A 16344-nucleotide genomic window follows, 5' to 3' on the forward strand; every position below is an offset into this window, starting at 1 on the left:
GGAAATGCCAGGGAGTGATGGTGCACGAGCCAGTCCCTGAGTTATCTGCGAGGTGAATTCTGGGCCACTGTCTGATTGGATAGACGTGGGCATCCCAAAACGGGCATTATGTGAGTAAGCAACAGATCAACTACCATAGAGGCCCACTTGTTAGAAGTGGGAAAGGCTTCAACTCATCCCGAAAAAGTATATGACTGTGGGCCTGATGAGAAGGGAAAGGTTTAGGTTTTAATGGAGTATTGGTATTAGTTTTCTGGCAGATCTGACTAGCAGAAGTGATCTGTTGTAGGAGGGTCTTATCACGTGGGGAAAGGGTGAAAAAGGAGTGAAAGAAAGTAGTGAGACTCTGTGGACTATAATGGAATAGACAGTGAAGAAACTGGAAGAGTTGTTGGGGATCTTTGGGCTGATCCCCGGTGGTAAGGAAGAGTAGCGGAGAGGAGGTAAAGCTCTGTAGGTCGGCTGATGGAGCCACTTGATTGGCCTTGGAATTCCCATAGTAGTAAGGGAGGAGTCAGTTTGGTGGGCCTTGCAATGGATTATTCCCAGTTGGGAAGGCAGCTTGGAGGCTCGTAGGAGGCCAGAAATAAGTGTGGAATTAATGACTGCTGTCCCTCTGGTGGTCAATAGCCCCCTTTCTTCCAAATGGCTGCATGGGAGATCTGTATATAGGGAGAGGGTTTTCCCTCTGCTAGCTCGCAGGCCCTTGAGGCAGCTATGAGTTCAGCTTGTTGGTTGGTGGTATTGGGTGGGAGAGGTTTTGCCTCTGTGATGGATGAGAGGGAAACGACAGCATACCCTGCCACTTTAACCCCTTCATGTGAGGGAGAAGATGGGAGGAGGGAGGCAGGGTTTAATGGAGAGCAGGACTGAAAAGAGATGGAAGGATTTTCAAGGAGAGACAAGGAGGGATAGAACCCTGGAAGGAGGAAGTGACTGTCATCTTTGGTCTTTGGTGTAGGTATAGATACAATAAGCTGTTTTCTGTCTATTGTAATGGCCTTTTCCCTTGAGTGATATGTGACCTCTTTACATGCTATTTGGGCCTTTTGTGGAGAGGCCCGATATCCCTTTAAGGCCAAGAAAGTAGGAGAACTGTGTCATCTGTTGAGCGCCCTTTGGAAGGGCTAGAAGAATCTTGAACGCTCACAGTAATTATAGAGATCCCTTAGAATGGAGGGATCCAAGGACCCAAAAAGGGGCCATCTACTTTGGTTGTCTAAGGGATGAGTGGGCCAGGCCTGGGTGCTATATTTGATCCAAGAGACATTGTAGGAGAGAGTCGACCGGCAGAGAGGACACATTACCCATTTAAGGAGGAGGGAAGAGGATGCAGAGAAGGAGGAAACGGATTTATTGGCAAAAAGGGCGTCCCTGCTAGAGCCAAAAAAATCAGGATTGCCTAAGTGGCAGGTTCGAGCGGCACAGATTGGTCGTCACCGAATCCTGACAGTCGAAGCTCTCGTCCTGGATAGAGCCCGGAGCCATGGGAGACCTTGGCCAAGGCTTTTCAGAACCCTTCCTGGAGAGGCCGAATACTCCCAGGGCCGGAAAGAGGGGAGAGGCAGGGCAAGAGAGAGGAAGGGGAGGGTAAGCATCTCTCTAGCGGCCGAGTCTTAAAGGTGAGAGGACTAGGACTTTAGGAATCTGCCCAAGGAAGGAGTCCCTGAGGGCCACCGTAGCCTTAAAGGCTGTGGTGGGGTGCTTTCCTCCCCGCAGGTGGGCAAAGAGATTTGCTGGATGATATTGCAAGAGGGTGGATTCGGGGCACTGGGGGTGAAAAGATTGGAGGTCGGAGGCCAAGGTTTGTGTCCAAAGAGGTGTGGACTATCTCGAAATCCCTGGGGAAGGACAGTCCAGGTTAGTTGTCGAGAATGTCTGGTGGTGGGATCTGTCCAGGTAAAGGCAAAAAGATCTTGTGATTCGGGGGCAAGGGGAATGGGGAAGAAAGCATCATTTAAATCTATGACCGAGAAGTGGGTGGCAGCATGGGGGATCTGAGACAGCAGAGTGTAAGGGCCTAACAGAGGTGTTGATGAGTTGTAGGTCCTGAACTAAGTGATAGGACCCGTTGGGCTTTTTTATCGCTAGTATGGGAGTATTGTAAGGGGAATGAGCAGGACAGAGGTACCCCTTGCTAAGAAGGTCCTGAATAATAGGTTGTAGGCCTAGAAGACCTTTTGTGGACAGGGGGTACTGAGTCTGATTGGGGAAGGTGTTAGGATCTTTGAGATGAACGTTAACTGGTGGGCAGGAAATGGTGGAGGGGGTGTGGTATCCCACACAATCGGGTCAACCAGGTTAGTATGGTATTTCACGTCAGCCTCACAAGTGGAGCAGAATGGCCAGTCTTCTGCCAAAAGGGCCAGCAAAAATGAACAGGCAGATTCTGGGGCCTGACTGATGCCAGGAGCCCGGATGTTGATTGTTGTTGATGTTGTTGTTCAAGTGTGGCAAGAAGAGACATTGGGCCAGGGCATTTAGAGAGAATATCTCGGCCGAGCAAAGGAAATGGACATTGGGGCATAACTAGGAACGTCTGAGAGAATGGGAAGTTGTCTATGGAACAGAGAAATAGGGGAGTCTTTTTAGGATAGATGGTCTTTCCTCCTACCCCAACAATAGGAGAGGTGAACGGCACTGTTTGCCCCCAGAATTCTGTCAGGACTGAGAAGGTAGCCCCGGTGTCAAAGAGAAAGTCAACCTGGCACCTATCCACCTAAATCTGCATCTTAGGTCCCTGTCTATTGATCGTTACGGCCGGGGACATGGACCCAAGGCTCCGTCAATCTTCGATTGCCATGCCCAGAAGGTCGGAGGGTCCCCTGGCCATAGGCCTTCTACAGGATCTAGGATAGTCAGAGCCCCAATGACCTTGTTGTTGACATTTAGGGCATGGGATACGTGGAGTGTGTGGTGCGGGGCATGCCCTGGCTCTATGTCTCTCCTTGCCACACTTGAAGCAGGCACCCCGGATGGGGGGGATTACAGTGATGGGCAGTGACCCTAGGAAGCACCCTGCAGGGCCTGGTCAAGCATCTGAAATTTCTCAGTCTGGAGGGTGGCAGGGCCTTGTTCGAGCTTAGAATCAGTCCCTACTCTGTATGCCATCTTGTGTATAATCCCTGTAGGGAGTTTGATCTGGGGCAGCAAGTGGCCCCCGAGGGTGATTGGGATTAACTCAGTGACTTTCATCAGCATGGGCTCTGGCAAGTTCCCAGACTCTGGTACGTTCCTCAAGAAGGAGAGTATTAACCAATAACATATAAGTGAGGCTATAAGCCTGGAGGGCCCACTGAAACTCTCTTCTGTGGTGAATGAGCCCAACCTTTGCTTGAGTAGCGTGAGGTCATTCATAGAGAATGGGACATGTACCCGGATAATGCCCTCAGGTCCAGCAACCTCTCTTAAGGGGGCCGTGGTTTGTGGGACTAGGGAGCGGGATCTAGTTCGGGGCATCTAAAGGTGTCAGCCAAGTCAGGGGGAGCACCTGAGGGGCTGGATGGAGCTGATGGGGCAGTCTGTAGGGAGGGGGTTCATCTGCCAGTCAGGTCAGGGTGAGAACGAAGAAGAGAAAAAGCCTCAACATAGGGGATCTCCTTCCACTTTTTCGAGCGTTCGCAGAAGTTAAACAGATCTCTGAGAATTGCGGGATCTAGGGATCCTCCTGGCGGCCATTGACTTTGATTGTCTAATTGATAGTAAGGCCAATCTTGTGTGCAGAATTTAATAAGGGGGAGTCTGCAGGGAGGGAAGAAGAGGCCCTCATACAAGGGTGGTTATTGAGAGAGAGAGAGAAAAAGAAAGAGGGGGGGACAAGGAGGGAGGGAGGGGAGTGCCTGTTCTTCCCGCTCATGAATCGGGTTCCAGAGAGTCCACTGTAACCATGAAGGTCGTGGTGGGGTGCGTTCTCTCCTCCAGACTAGGCGTCAGAGGTTTGCTGGATGATCACGGTCAAAGCCCCTGCATAGCCTGTCTGAAGTTGGATCCCAATAGGGGAACTCACCTACTGAAGAGCTGGTGTTGTGTGAGTAGCAACGCTGGAAAGAGAGGACAAGGACGGCAAGCCTTGAGAGAGGGGGCCCTCGAGCAGCGAGGAATTCCCCCTCCGGGGCTTCCACACCAATAAAAGAACGAACAAGGCTCCTCATCAGAGAAAATGCCTGTTTACTGAGGAATAGCTCTGCATATTTATAGAGCCAGGGGTGGTTTGACAGTTATGACAGTTTAACGGTTGAAGGGTTTGACAGTTGGCATAGGGTGCTTTCTGATTGGTGGGTAAGGATCATGTGAGCCAGCAGGGCTAGTCTGATTGGTGGGTAAGGATCATGTGAGTCAGCAGGGCTAGTCTGATTGGTGGGAAAGGATCATGTGAGCCAGCAGGGCTAGTCTGATTGGTGGGTAAGGATCATGTGAACCAGCAGGACTCACCATTGGACGGCTCTTCTGGGAGGGGGATGGGGAAGTTCTTTGGAGCCTAGGCGACTCCTAATAGTCCCTGCTCTGACACTTGAGCTATGCCCTCAGGCAAGCCCTCCTCACTTCACTGGTGAAGAAATGAGACTCACGAGGGCCACAGGATGTCTTGGTGCTCTATGTGGCTGCTACAAGGTTAGGACCAAGGACAGAATTATCGTCATGCCGCTGCCCAGTAGCCACTTCAAAAGGCTGGGCAGAAAGAGCGCCAGATGGAGTACGCATGCTCTGTTGTTTACAGTCTCCCCAAGGATGCCAGTACCCTAGCCCCCCAGACGCTGGTTACACACCAGATATGGCACATGGGATTTTCCATGTGATTCGATTAGGAACCCTGAGATGGGGAGAGGACCCTGCATTACCCAGGTCCTAAGTAATCAGGAAGATCAGAGTCAGAGAAGGAGATGTAAAGAGAAGGAGAGAAACCGGAAGATGCTCTGCAGCACTCTGCAGACTGAAGTTGAAGGGTGTGGCCTGGAGCCAAGCAGGGCAGGCAGCCTCCAGAAGCTGAAAAAGTTAAGGAACAGATTCTCCCCTGCAGCCTCCGGAAGGATGGCAGCCCTGCTGACACCTTAATATCTCTGACCTCCAAAACTGTGGGAATAAATACGCACTGTCTCACCTCAGGAAGTGTGGCCACCTTTTATGGCAGCCATGGAAACATGACAGAACTTAATGCCACCATCCCCATGGCCCCAGGACCACCCTCACAGCTCAGCAACTTTTCCCAGCAGAGGAGAGATTCGTGTGTCTGGTAGGGGGACCAAGGGACACCGGGGCAGCCACAAACAACCACACAAGCTTGGAAATAAGAGGAACCAATAGGCGTTGGCTGCCCAGCAGGAAGAAATCTCCAGAGGAGCTGGATAATAACTCCGAGCTCATTCAAATCTCACAATCACCAAGTTAGGGACTTTTATGCACATTTTAGAGAGGAGAAAATGGGATCCTCAGAGGATAAATGACCTGCCCAAGGTCTACAGAATTGAGGGCTCTGTCAGCTCAGATTACAAAAGTGAACTTGCTCCCCCACTGCACAGGGACACCTCGCTGAAGTCTGACCCATCATTCTGCTGCTGCGGGGCGCCCCTTCACTCTCAGGGCGCTCCTCTGCCGCCTCCCACAGGAAGCCTCTCCAAGACCCTGCAGCCTCCGGAAGGATGGCAGCCCCACTGACCCTGTGGGTCAGTAACCAAAGCCCCCTGTGCTCCCGCAGTACCGATTCACACTTCAATCCCTGCATCTTGATATGTTTCCCCTGCAAACTCCATGAAAGCAGAGACCAAGTCTTGTACACTTCGGTCTACACTGTCAGCAACCCCAGAAGTACTCAGGACCCAATGTTTATCTGTTGGAAGATAATTAAGACAAGGGCACGCAATCATGCTAAGCGAGACGGGAAGTGCAGTGGTCAGAACTGCTCATTCCAGACAGACGCCTCAATTCTGTCACTGTTGTATAAGTTATCACACGTGAGTGACTTCAGGCCGATAACTTTACCTTGATGTGCCCTGGTTTCTTCACTTTTAAAATGGGTATAGAAGTTGACTTGCAGGGTTGTGTGAGGAGTAAATGAATTACTTCACCTAACACATCTAAACAGCACCTAGCACACAGTAAACTCTCCAAGGGCTCACTACTATTGTTAATGCTTGTTGTTAATTCTTTCATTCATCAGGCAAGATGAATGATGAAAACATCTCCAGCAATTAGAGAAATGCAAATCTAAACCACTCTAAGACTTCATTTCGCTTGAGTCAGAATGGCTGCTATTAAGAATACAAACAACAATAAGTGTTGGTGAGGATGTGGTGGAAAAGGCATTCTCATACATTGCTGGTGGAACTGCAAATTGGTGCAGCCAATATGGAGAGCAGTGTGGATATTCCGGAAAACTTGGAATGGAACCACTATTTGACCTAGCTATCCCACTCCTTGGTCTATACCCAAAGAACTTAAAAATATCATACTACAGGGACACAGCCACATCAATGTTTATAGCAGCACAATTCACTATAGCTAAACTGTGGACCCAACCTAGATGCCCTTCAACAGATAAACAGATAAAGAAAATGTGTTACATATACGCAATGGAATATTACCCAGCAATAAAAGAGAATAAAATCATGGTATTTACAGGAATATGGATGGAGTTGGAGAATATCATGCTAAGTGAAGTTAGCCAATACCAAAAAAAAAAAAAAAAAAAAAAAAAATGCCGAATGTTTTCTCTGATATAAGGCGGCTGATTCATAGTGGAGTAGGGAGAAGGAGCATGGGAGGATTAGATGAACTCTAGATAGGGCAAAGGGGTGGGGGGAGGGGGCATTGGCTTAGAAATGATGGTGGAATGTGATGGATATCATTATATAAAATACAGGTATGAAGACACCAATGGTGTGAATATACTTTGTATACAACCAGAGATGTAAAAAATTGGGCCTATATGTGTAATATGAATTGTGATGCATTCTGCTGTCACATGTAACAAATTAGAATAAAAAGAAGAACAATGGGAGAGGAAGCCACACTGAGATGCAAAATGAAACTAGGAGGGAAAAGAAGGGTGGCCATGCTGAAACTCTCATCCAACTAAGTGAAACATCAGGAGACACTGTTTAGAGCTAATGGATGGCTGGGAGCCAGCACACACCTGTAATCCCAGCGGCATGGAAGGCTGAGGCAGGAGGATCCAGAGTTCAAAGCTAGCCTCAGCAATTTAGTGAGGCGCTAAGCAACTCAGTGGGACCCTGTCTCTAAATGAAATACAAAATAGTGCTGGCGATGGGTTCAGTGGTCCAGTGCCCCTGAGTTCAATCCCTGGTACCATCAAAAAGCTGATAGATGGATCAATAATACATATCTTAAAAGTATACCACTTCAGGTAAAGAGCAGGATATTTAAAAACAACAATATTCAGATGAATCGATTATGTAAAGTCCTCATCTTTCATAGTAGAGGGAATCAGCAGATGGTCTCTGGGATAAACTATAGGGGTGAGCAAAGTACCTGGGTATGTAGAGAAGCCTCTGGGGAATCCTTCTAAAAACAAACCACTTGAAGATGGGTACTTTCAGAGAGACGGAGAATAGGATGTAGCAAAAAGATTTTGCTTCTCATTTTACATACCACAGTCCAGTTTTGATTTTTTAAATTGTGTGGCATAAACGCCTCCCACATGACAAAGAGAAAAAAACAAAACTTAAAAAAAAAGAAAAAAACCACACAATAAAAACAAAACAGCTCCTAACATTCTCTGCCTAGAGAAAGAGACACCCGAGGATGGAGGCACAAGTTCAGAAGACACTCTCACACCATCCAAAAGGCTGGCTTGGTATTTGGGGCATGCTTTCCTCTCTATCCCAGAAAAACGACAAGGAAACAGGAATGACAACCCACTTGGGTACACCGCAGCCAGAACCATCACTACAACCATCCACCCGTTTCTTCACTCACTAATCAGGCGCGATTTCGCTAGGAGCCTACCATGGGCTGGGTTCTGTGCTAGGCCGGGACAAAGGGCTTAAAGGATCGCATTTTCAGATTCCCAACACCAGGCTCTCTCCTCACCCCATTTGGGAGGTTCTTCACGATCAGTCGCGACATGGCACCAGGTTCCTCTGTTCTGATTCCAGCACCTGTGGATAGCGACTGCCCAGGACAACTTTCACGCTGCTGCTGTGGGCGCTGCCATCTTGAGCAAGTCGGAACAAAGTCACGTGGTCCTGCTCTCGGCCCGCCCACACGGAAGTGGGCGTGGCTAAAGCCGGGCCTGCCGGAGCAGGTCACACCCCTAAGAGGCGGCCCTGAGTGGTTGCATTCTGCGCAGGCGCAGGTTCTGAAGCAGCTCCGGGAGAGCTCAATGCCGAGGTCCAGTCGGCAGGGGGCGCCGGATTCCAACCTCTGCGGGGAGGGTGGGGGGTGTTGCGCGGGATCTGCTCTACTTGGAGTGCTAAGCAGGGGATGTGGTTTTGTGTCCCTTTCTTATTGTACTTTACCATGGATTCCTAAGACAGCCCTGAGAATGAGGGCTAGACTAGGGATCCCTGCCTCCCTTTGGGAGGTGGAGAAACAGCCTTACTAAGCATTGCAGGGTCAGTGGTAGAATGTGCATTTTGGGAACAGTCCCATTTTGCAGGCAGGACACGGGGACCTGAGGAGTGAAGCTACTACACAGAAAATCGGAGATTTGGTTGTGATTGTTGTTGACAGCTTTATTGAGGTACAATGCACACTCCCTACAATTCACCCACTTAACATGTACAACTCAATGGTCTTTAGTATAATTTGCCAAGTTTTGCAGCCACTACCATCACTGACAATATTAAAATGTCTGTATCCCCTCCCCCCCAGAGGAAACCTGCACCCCTTAGTTGTCACAGGCCAATTCCTCCTCCCTCCAGGCCCTGGCAACCACGGATCGACTTTCTGTCTCCCCCGAGTTGCCCCCCCTGGACATTTCATGCAAATGGAATCTGGCAACACTGGACACAAAACCACATCCCCTGCTTAGTGCTCCAAGTAGAGCAGATCCTGTGCAACCCCCCGCAGAGGTTTGTGACAGGCTTCCTTCATTTAGCATCCTGCTTTCGAGGTTCATCCTGAGCAAGGTGAGTTGGTGCTTCCCTCTGATGCCTGCTGGGTAATATCTCATGGGCGGATAAAGAGCATTTCATCACCCAGTCCTCCGCTGATGGACATCTGGGCTGTTTCCACCTGTGGCTATTGTGGATAACACTGCTATGAGCTTTCAAGTGTTTGTGTGCAAGTGTGTCTTCGTTTCTCAGGGGTGTATTCCTGGGAGGGGCATCGCTGAGCCACACAGCAGCTGCACCGTGTGACCTCCCTATCAGTGGCATTTGAAGGTTCCCGTTTCCCATCTCTTCTGGCTTCTTACTAGGTCTCCACCCATTCTGGCCACCTTAGTGGGGGTAAAGCCACGTCTCCCTGTGGTTTGGGTTTGCAGGTCCCTGTTGACTCCTGTTCTTGAGCATCTATTTGGGAACTTTGAGCCATTTGTGTATCTTTCTGAAGCAACCCCTGTCCCCATTCTCCAAGACCAGCTCAGGCGCAGTGTCCTTGAACCCATCTCTTCCTCCCTGAGTCCCAGATGCACAGAGCTCCTGCATCTGCCATAGCATAAGCACACAGACATCGCTACCAAGAACATACTTAGCTGATTCCAGGGTACAGATGGGACCATGTGGTCTTCCCACCTCAAGGTGCCCAAGGGGCCCGAGCAGATCTGTCTTTGCAAAATGCTGCAGCAGGCACCAGGAGAAGGTGTCCCTTCCAAAGATACCTCCTCATCCTGGCCCCTGGCAACTGTGACTCTCACCTTGTTTGGAAGAAGAGTCTTTGTCCATGTGATGAAGGGTCTCAAAATGAGAGGATCCTGTGTCATCGGAGTGGACGTTGATCTAGTGACAAGTGTCGCTATGAGAGACACAAGAAGTCAGTTGTGCAAAGACAGAAGCAGAGGTATGGGAGTCCCAGAAGGGTATGGGAGTCCCCTGCCCCGTCCTGTTTTCCTCTTACTTCCTGTTTCCTGTTGCGGCCTCCCATAGGCTGAGCCAGCCAGAGACCAGAGACATCGTCGGAGCGCCAGGCGCACACAGGTAGCTCGTGGGTGCAGAGCAGGGTGGAGGAGCAGGTCAGTGCTCGGGAGACTGACCACTAGAGAGTGAGCAGCACCCAGGGTGGCCTTGAAGCCAAGTGCTAACTAGTGTGTGACTAGTGCTGTCACTCAGGTGGACAGAGGAGCATGGGGTGCAGTCCCCCCTGTTCCCCCCGTTCCTGTGAGCTAGGGCCCCCGTGCACTTAGGAACAGTCCTCGGTGGGTGGAGGTTGGGAGGTCGGATCCTCCTGTGTCCTGCAAGGGCGCATCTGCCCCTCCCCTCCCCTCCTTTCTGGGTGACCTTTGGTGTGGCCTGGGTGGTGGGTTCATCGCCCCATCTCAGCCTCGTCTCGTGCTCACAGAAGCCCCATCAAGATGGTGGCCATGTCACCATGGTGGCTAGTATGGTCCTAATGAGCACATTTTAACCTGACCATCCAGTCTCCAAATGGAGTCGTTCCCACGACTGTCCTACTCAAAAGTAGAGTTTGCACGACGTTTTTAGAAGATATTTTAAATGCAGGGAAGGAGGGGCGCAGGCGGTCTGTGGGCCTAGACGTGGACGGACCCCCAGGAGCGCTCTGCGTGGCCATGGGGGCGGGCTCTGCACCTCGCCTTAGCTTGTTTACTGACTGGTTGGCTGATGAGTCTTTGGCTGTGATGTCAACTTGTCCCCAACGACAAACTGCATGACTTTAAGGGGTGTCTGCCGGGGCTCTCTTAGGCCAACAACTTCCCAGGTGGCCAGGGGAACTTACACAGGAGACCAGGTGTGACCCATCTCGGCCACACTTGTGTGATCAGGAGGCAGCTGAGCCTTGACCTCCCCATAGGCGCAGCCGGGGCTGAACCATGGAGATGTGGGGGCCCCTCCTGATCATGGCAGGAAACCATAAATGTCCACCAGGAACTGCAGAAACCACAGACCGTCCATCACACAGGGTGGGGCTGGGGAAAGGCCAACTCATTCTCTCTCTCGCTCTCTCTCTCTCTCTCTCTCTCTCTCTCTCTTTTTTTTTTTTTTTGTGGTACCAGGGACTGAACCCAGGGGTGCTCCACCACTGAACCACATCCCCGGCCCTTTTCATTTTTTTAAAAAAAATTTGAGAAATAGGTTCTTATCAGGATGCTTAAAGCCTCGCTAAATTGCTGAGGCTGGCTTTGAACCTGCGATCCTCCTGCCTCAGCCTCCTGAGCTGCAGGGATTGCGGGTGTGCACCGCTGCGTCCCGCTAAGCCAAACTCATTCAAAGACAATGAGCTGGTTGCGTCTTGTCCTGGGCTCTGGAGGCTGCAAATCCCCGGGCGTCTGTGACCCTGGCTGCCTGTGATGAGTCCATTTCTTGATTGTAGCTGTCCTCCACCTACTCCACAGATCCTGCCCACGGGCCGCAGCTTCCTCTTAAGTTATTTGAGCCCTAGGTCCTCAGACCACAGAGCGGCCCTTGGTGGAAAATGTCCCCTTAAGACCATCACCACCTTCACACGTGGGCAAATCTGCTCATTCATTCGGGTGACTGTGGAGAACCTGTCCTGTGCCAGCCACGGCCAGCCACTGAGCACGAGGTGGCGATTGGAGAGACAAGTCCCTGCCTCCGTGGAATCCTATCTAGTGGATGAGACTGAAGTTAAGACACACCCTTAAGGTTGTCACTGAACACATTCCCTGTGGGGCAAGCGCTTTGCCATCGTGGGCACCATGTTAGAAGAGAAGGCGGCTGAGACGTCAAGGGTACATCTAAGGTCTGTTCCTAGATGTACCCTCCTGCCCCCTGACTTTTCTTTAAGAATAAATAGTGCCACCATCTACCCGCCTGTCCTCTCCCCTTGTGCTGGCCGAGGTGAACCCTGGAACACCGTGATGTGAACTAGCTAATCCTGAGATCCTCAGGGATAGGGAGCCCTGGAAAGGATGTGGGTAGACATAGGAAGTGGGGAGATCTGGGTTCCAATTCCAATGCTGACATTTCATGCTGTGGGACTTGGGTAAGTCAGTCACCTTCTCTGAACCTCTTGCCTCATTTGTAAAGCAGAACCACTGACACCCACTTTCGGGGTGGTGGCGAGGATTAGAGATGATATATTCGTATCGTCCAGTACAGTACCCATAACAGCAACCACAAAATCATATTTTGTTGGGTCACAAAAAACCCTCAAAACAACCCAGTGATATAGGGACAATTATTACTGATGAAGACACTCAGCAGAGAGATGAAGTGACTTCCCTGAGCTCATGGAGCTGGGAGTAGGAGGCGAGGGTTTGGAGCCTGCATCCTAGCTGCTATGGACCGGGTCAGCTCGATGCCTCTTTGCTTGCTTTAGGTTTTGGTTTCCACTGTCCCCAACTCATTTTCCCTGCTGCTTAGTGACCAGGAGGCATCTGGGCTCAGATCGCCTTTGCGCATGCTTGAAAATTGCCCGCAGTTCTACATATTGGCCAGAAGGTGGCGCGAGAGGACCACGGATAAGCCAGGGTGCAGAACAGGGAGGCTCCCTGAGGCTGAGCCTCCTTCCCAACCTGGCCAGGTGCACAGTGGTGAGGTTTATTCCGGATTTTGCCGCTCCAGGGAGACAGAACCCTGCTTTCTCGCCAGAAGGACCCAGCTCAACGCAGCGCCAGGCTATAGAGTTGGTCAACATTTCTGCGTCCACACATAGATTTGATCCTGTAAGTTGGAGGAGCCAAAGGCGGCTAAGTGCAGGGGGCTCCAGAGGGAGGTCCAGCTGGGGAGGGAGACAGGGGAGGTGCTGGGCAGGGTCCCAGGCAGGGAAGCGGCCCCTGGGGCTCTTCAGTGACTTGGCTGGGGAGATGGCCCCCAGAGGTGCAGGCAGCCTAAGGGAAAGCCAAGGCCCTGCAATGGGGGAGCCCCAGAAGTGGCCCCCATAGGTTGTCCACACCCTAAAAATTGTGGTGTCAAGAAGCCAAGGGTCCTGAGTTGGGATCCTCCTGGATCTCCCAGGTGGGCCCTGGGATTGGCCCACACAGAGGAGTGGGGGATGGGGTGATGGGAACAGAGCCCCATGGATGGCGGGAGCCCCTCGAAATGGGAAGACGCAAAGGATGGTCCCTCCTGAGGCCTTCAGAGGAAGCGTAGCCCTGTGAGCTGTAAAACTGAGAGCGCCCAGGGCCAAGGGACGGTCCCAGGGAAGTGCAGTGGCCATCTCTAGTGCTGAAGAGGGGAGGGGAGGGCCTGGCTCCCGAGCCCAGAGGGGGCGTGTACAGGGCCCTATCTGGCGCAGCTGGGACCCTCAGGGATGCCACCAGCCTGAGGTGGCCCTGCAGGGGAGACGTGCAACAAACATCCCAACCCAAGGGGCTTCCCGTCCTGTGACCCCATGTGGGGGTCTCCTTTTGGTTGTGCCCACCTGGACGCCAGAGGACAGAGCCACCCTGGCATCTACTGGGTGCCATGCCGGATGGAGAAGATTCAGGAGGGAGGGCAGGGCACGGAAGGGGAAAGGGTGCTGCTGTCCCCCACCCCTCTCTTTGGTGTCACTCCACCTCTCTGAGCCTTGGTTTGATCACCCACAAAATGCACTACCTACCGTGACCATTTGTGTAGGGGGTTGAACTGTGTTCTCCCCAGAGAGACCTGGCAGTCCTGACTCACAGTATCTGTGGATTTGTCCTGATCGAGAAATAGGGTCTTTGCAGATGTAGTCAAATTCAGATAGGTTGGTATTGGATGAAGGGGGTTCTAGTCCAAAATGGCTGCTGTTCTCATAAGAGACGCTCAGGGGGACACCTTGTGGCAGCAGAGGCGTGGAGTGGAGCCATGCATTCATGCCCTTGGCGAGGAGGGTCAAGGACCACCAGCAACCGAGGAAATGGAGAAAGACACAGAACAGATCCTCCCCGGAGCCTTCAGAGGGAGCAGGTTCTGCTGACTCCTTGGTTTTGGACTTCAGGCCCCCAGAACCGTGGGAGAATACATTTCCATTGTTTAAGTCCCCTAGATTGTGGTACTTTCTTTAAAGCAGCCCTAAAGAGAGAACGCCTGGTGGTTCTACTTACAAAGGCTGTGTGAGGAATTATCCCCAAAGCCATGGCTTCAGTCAGCTTTCTGATGCTGTGACAAGATACCTGAGAAAAGCCACTTAGAGGAGGAAAGGTGGATTTTGTCTCATGGGTTCAAAGGTTTCAGTTCCACATTCGGCCCTGGCTCCATTGCTTCCCGACTGCAGAGAAGCAGAGCATCATGGAGGAAGGGCAAGGGGGAAGAAGGCTGCTTACCTCTAGGCAGCCGAGAGCAGAGAGTGAAAGAAAGGGGCGAGGGACAAGATACAGCCCCAAGGCCATGTCCCCAGGGACCCACCCACTCCTAGCTAGGTCCACTGGGGAGGACAGACCTCATGATCCAGTCACACCCACAGCCCCACCTCTGAACACTGCGGCATTGGGGACCACAGGAGCCTCAGGGGACAGTCTGGATCCCGATGGTGACCCTGGCTCAAGCATCCATTTGTATGCTCACAGATGCACTTGGGCAGAGGTGGTCCCGGGGTCTCCAGAGCAGACGCCCTTGGTCAGGTGTCCTGATGTCCTGATGACTTCTCCACGTGGTTTCCTTGGGCTCCCAGGGCAGGAGCTGGCCTCCAGGGAGCAGGTGCGAGGAGAGCAGCGAGGGGGGGATGGGTGGCCTGGCCCTAGGAGCGCCAGCGTCCCGCCCCCTCGGGGTTCAGCAGATTTCCTTCCTGCTCAATGTTCCTATGTGCTGTTCTTGGGGGGGCGGGGGGCATTCATAAGCATCATTTTTTTTTTCTTGGTTAAGCTGTGGGATTTGAGTTTCTGGGAACTTGGGCATGTTCAGAGGGGGAGGGGACGCGGACACCCCCTCTCCCTCCCCTCCAGCCAGGTACTTCTTGTAGGGGGTGGGAGGCCAGCCTCTGTCCACAGCCTCCCTGGCTTCTCTCTGGCCGCAGGAGTATGCCACCAACATGCCAGCCATGCTGTGGAGGTACGGGTCCAACTGTCTGCCTGAGAGGGGACAGCAGGGAGTGAACTGTGTCCCCACTGCATTCCTAGTGGTCCCCAGTGTGACTGTATTAGGGACTTTATGGAGGTAATGAAGGTGAAATGAGGACATAAGTCCTGATCCAGTAGGACTGGTGTCCTCATAAGAGGGGGAGAGACACAGGGTGGTTCATGATGGAGGACACTCTGTGCTGCTCCAGTCAACTTCTCCACATTGCAGATGGGAAGGAGGAGGCAAGGAGTAGGAGCAGGCGCCCTTGTTGCTGGTCAGACACCCACAGAGGCATCTTTAGGGTCCCAGCGAAGTATACCTGCTTACCATTGGCCAGGACTCAGCCACATGACCCTCTAGCTGCAAGGCATGCTGGGAAATGTAGTTCCCCAGGCAGACAGAGAGGGCTCCCCCCACCCTGACCTCAGGATCTGAAGGAGGAGGCCTTGCAGGTCTTTATGGTTATGGAGGAGGCTGCCACAGGCTACTCCACGAAACGGGGATACAGTCGAGGAGGCCGGGAGGAAAAGGGGACTTTGTCCACCCACTGCCTTCGGGGCCACACCCAATGCTATGTCAGAATTACTAGGTGGGAGAAAGCATCTGGGGTGCCAGGTGGGAAACTGAGGCAAAGGTGGCACCATCTGTCCTTGGGTGACCCTAATGTGTGGCTGTCATTCCCCCCGCCCCCCCCCCCCCCCCACCGCCACGCGCTGTGATCTCATTTCATGACTTCCTCAACTCTACCCTGCAGGAAAGCTTACCCTTTTTCTTCTTTGTTATTTTTATGACTACCCTTTTCTGATAAGAAGCTGTTCAGAGAGGTAAGGGCAATACCTGTGGTCATACTTTGGTCTCCAAGCGTGGCATGCTCGAGTGAGGCCTGGGGTGAGGTGCCAAGCCCAGAGGGCATGAGAGAGAGCCCAACCTGCCTCCTTCCCAGGTCCTCTCTGCCCTGGGACTCGGCCTCACTCACAGGTACACAGCTGCCAGGGATCAAAGTCCTCTCCAAGATGTATTTGCTGTGAGTTCTAAACAAACGGGTGTTACCATGTAGCTAAGAGAAACACTGGAGGACACCGTGTCCAAACGCCAGCAGTCCTTTAAAGTCCTGTGATTGATCAGCCCCTCCCTGGTCTCATGCTCTCAGGGGCCATGGTGGAGGGAGGGAGTGGGGAGGCCGCAGCTCGGGAGCATGGAGGCAGGGCTGTGGGCCACTCAGGGGGCGCCTCCAGATGCCCCACCACCTCTCCCGCATCCCTCTGTGCGGAGAGAACAGCCCTGC

General features: G+C 52.2%; 1 protein-coding gene across 5 annotated transcripts in view; it reads right to left on the reverse strand.

The window, feature by feature from the left end:
• Rbm19 (RNA binding motif protein 19) overlaps nt 1-8194 on the reverse strand; it is a 111360-nt gene extending 103166 nt beyond the window's left edge. For 4 of the 5 annotated variants that reach the window (XM_077108983.1, XM_077108985.1, XM_077108984.1 and 1 more), the window contains exon 1: nt 8047-8194. In XM_077108983.1, the coding sequence (XP_076965098.1) occupies nt 8047-8082 (36 nt within the window). In that variant the 5' untranslated portion in view covers nt 8083-8194. Of the gene's footprint in view, nt 1-7962; nt 8003-8046 lie in introns of those variants that run through there. The other variant, XM_077108986.1, reaches the window with a different exon arrangement.
• Nucleotides 8195-16344: the final 8150 nt, after the last annotated feature.

The sequence above is a fragment of the Callospermophilus lateralis genome, chromosome 1 (assembly GCF_048772815.1).
Source record: "Callospermophilus lateralis isolate mCalLat2 chromosome 1, mCalLat2.hap1, whole genome shotgun sequence".
Lineage (NCBI taxonomy): Eukaryota > Metazoa > Chordata > Mammalia > Rodentia > Sciuridae > Callospermophilus > Callospermophilus lateralis.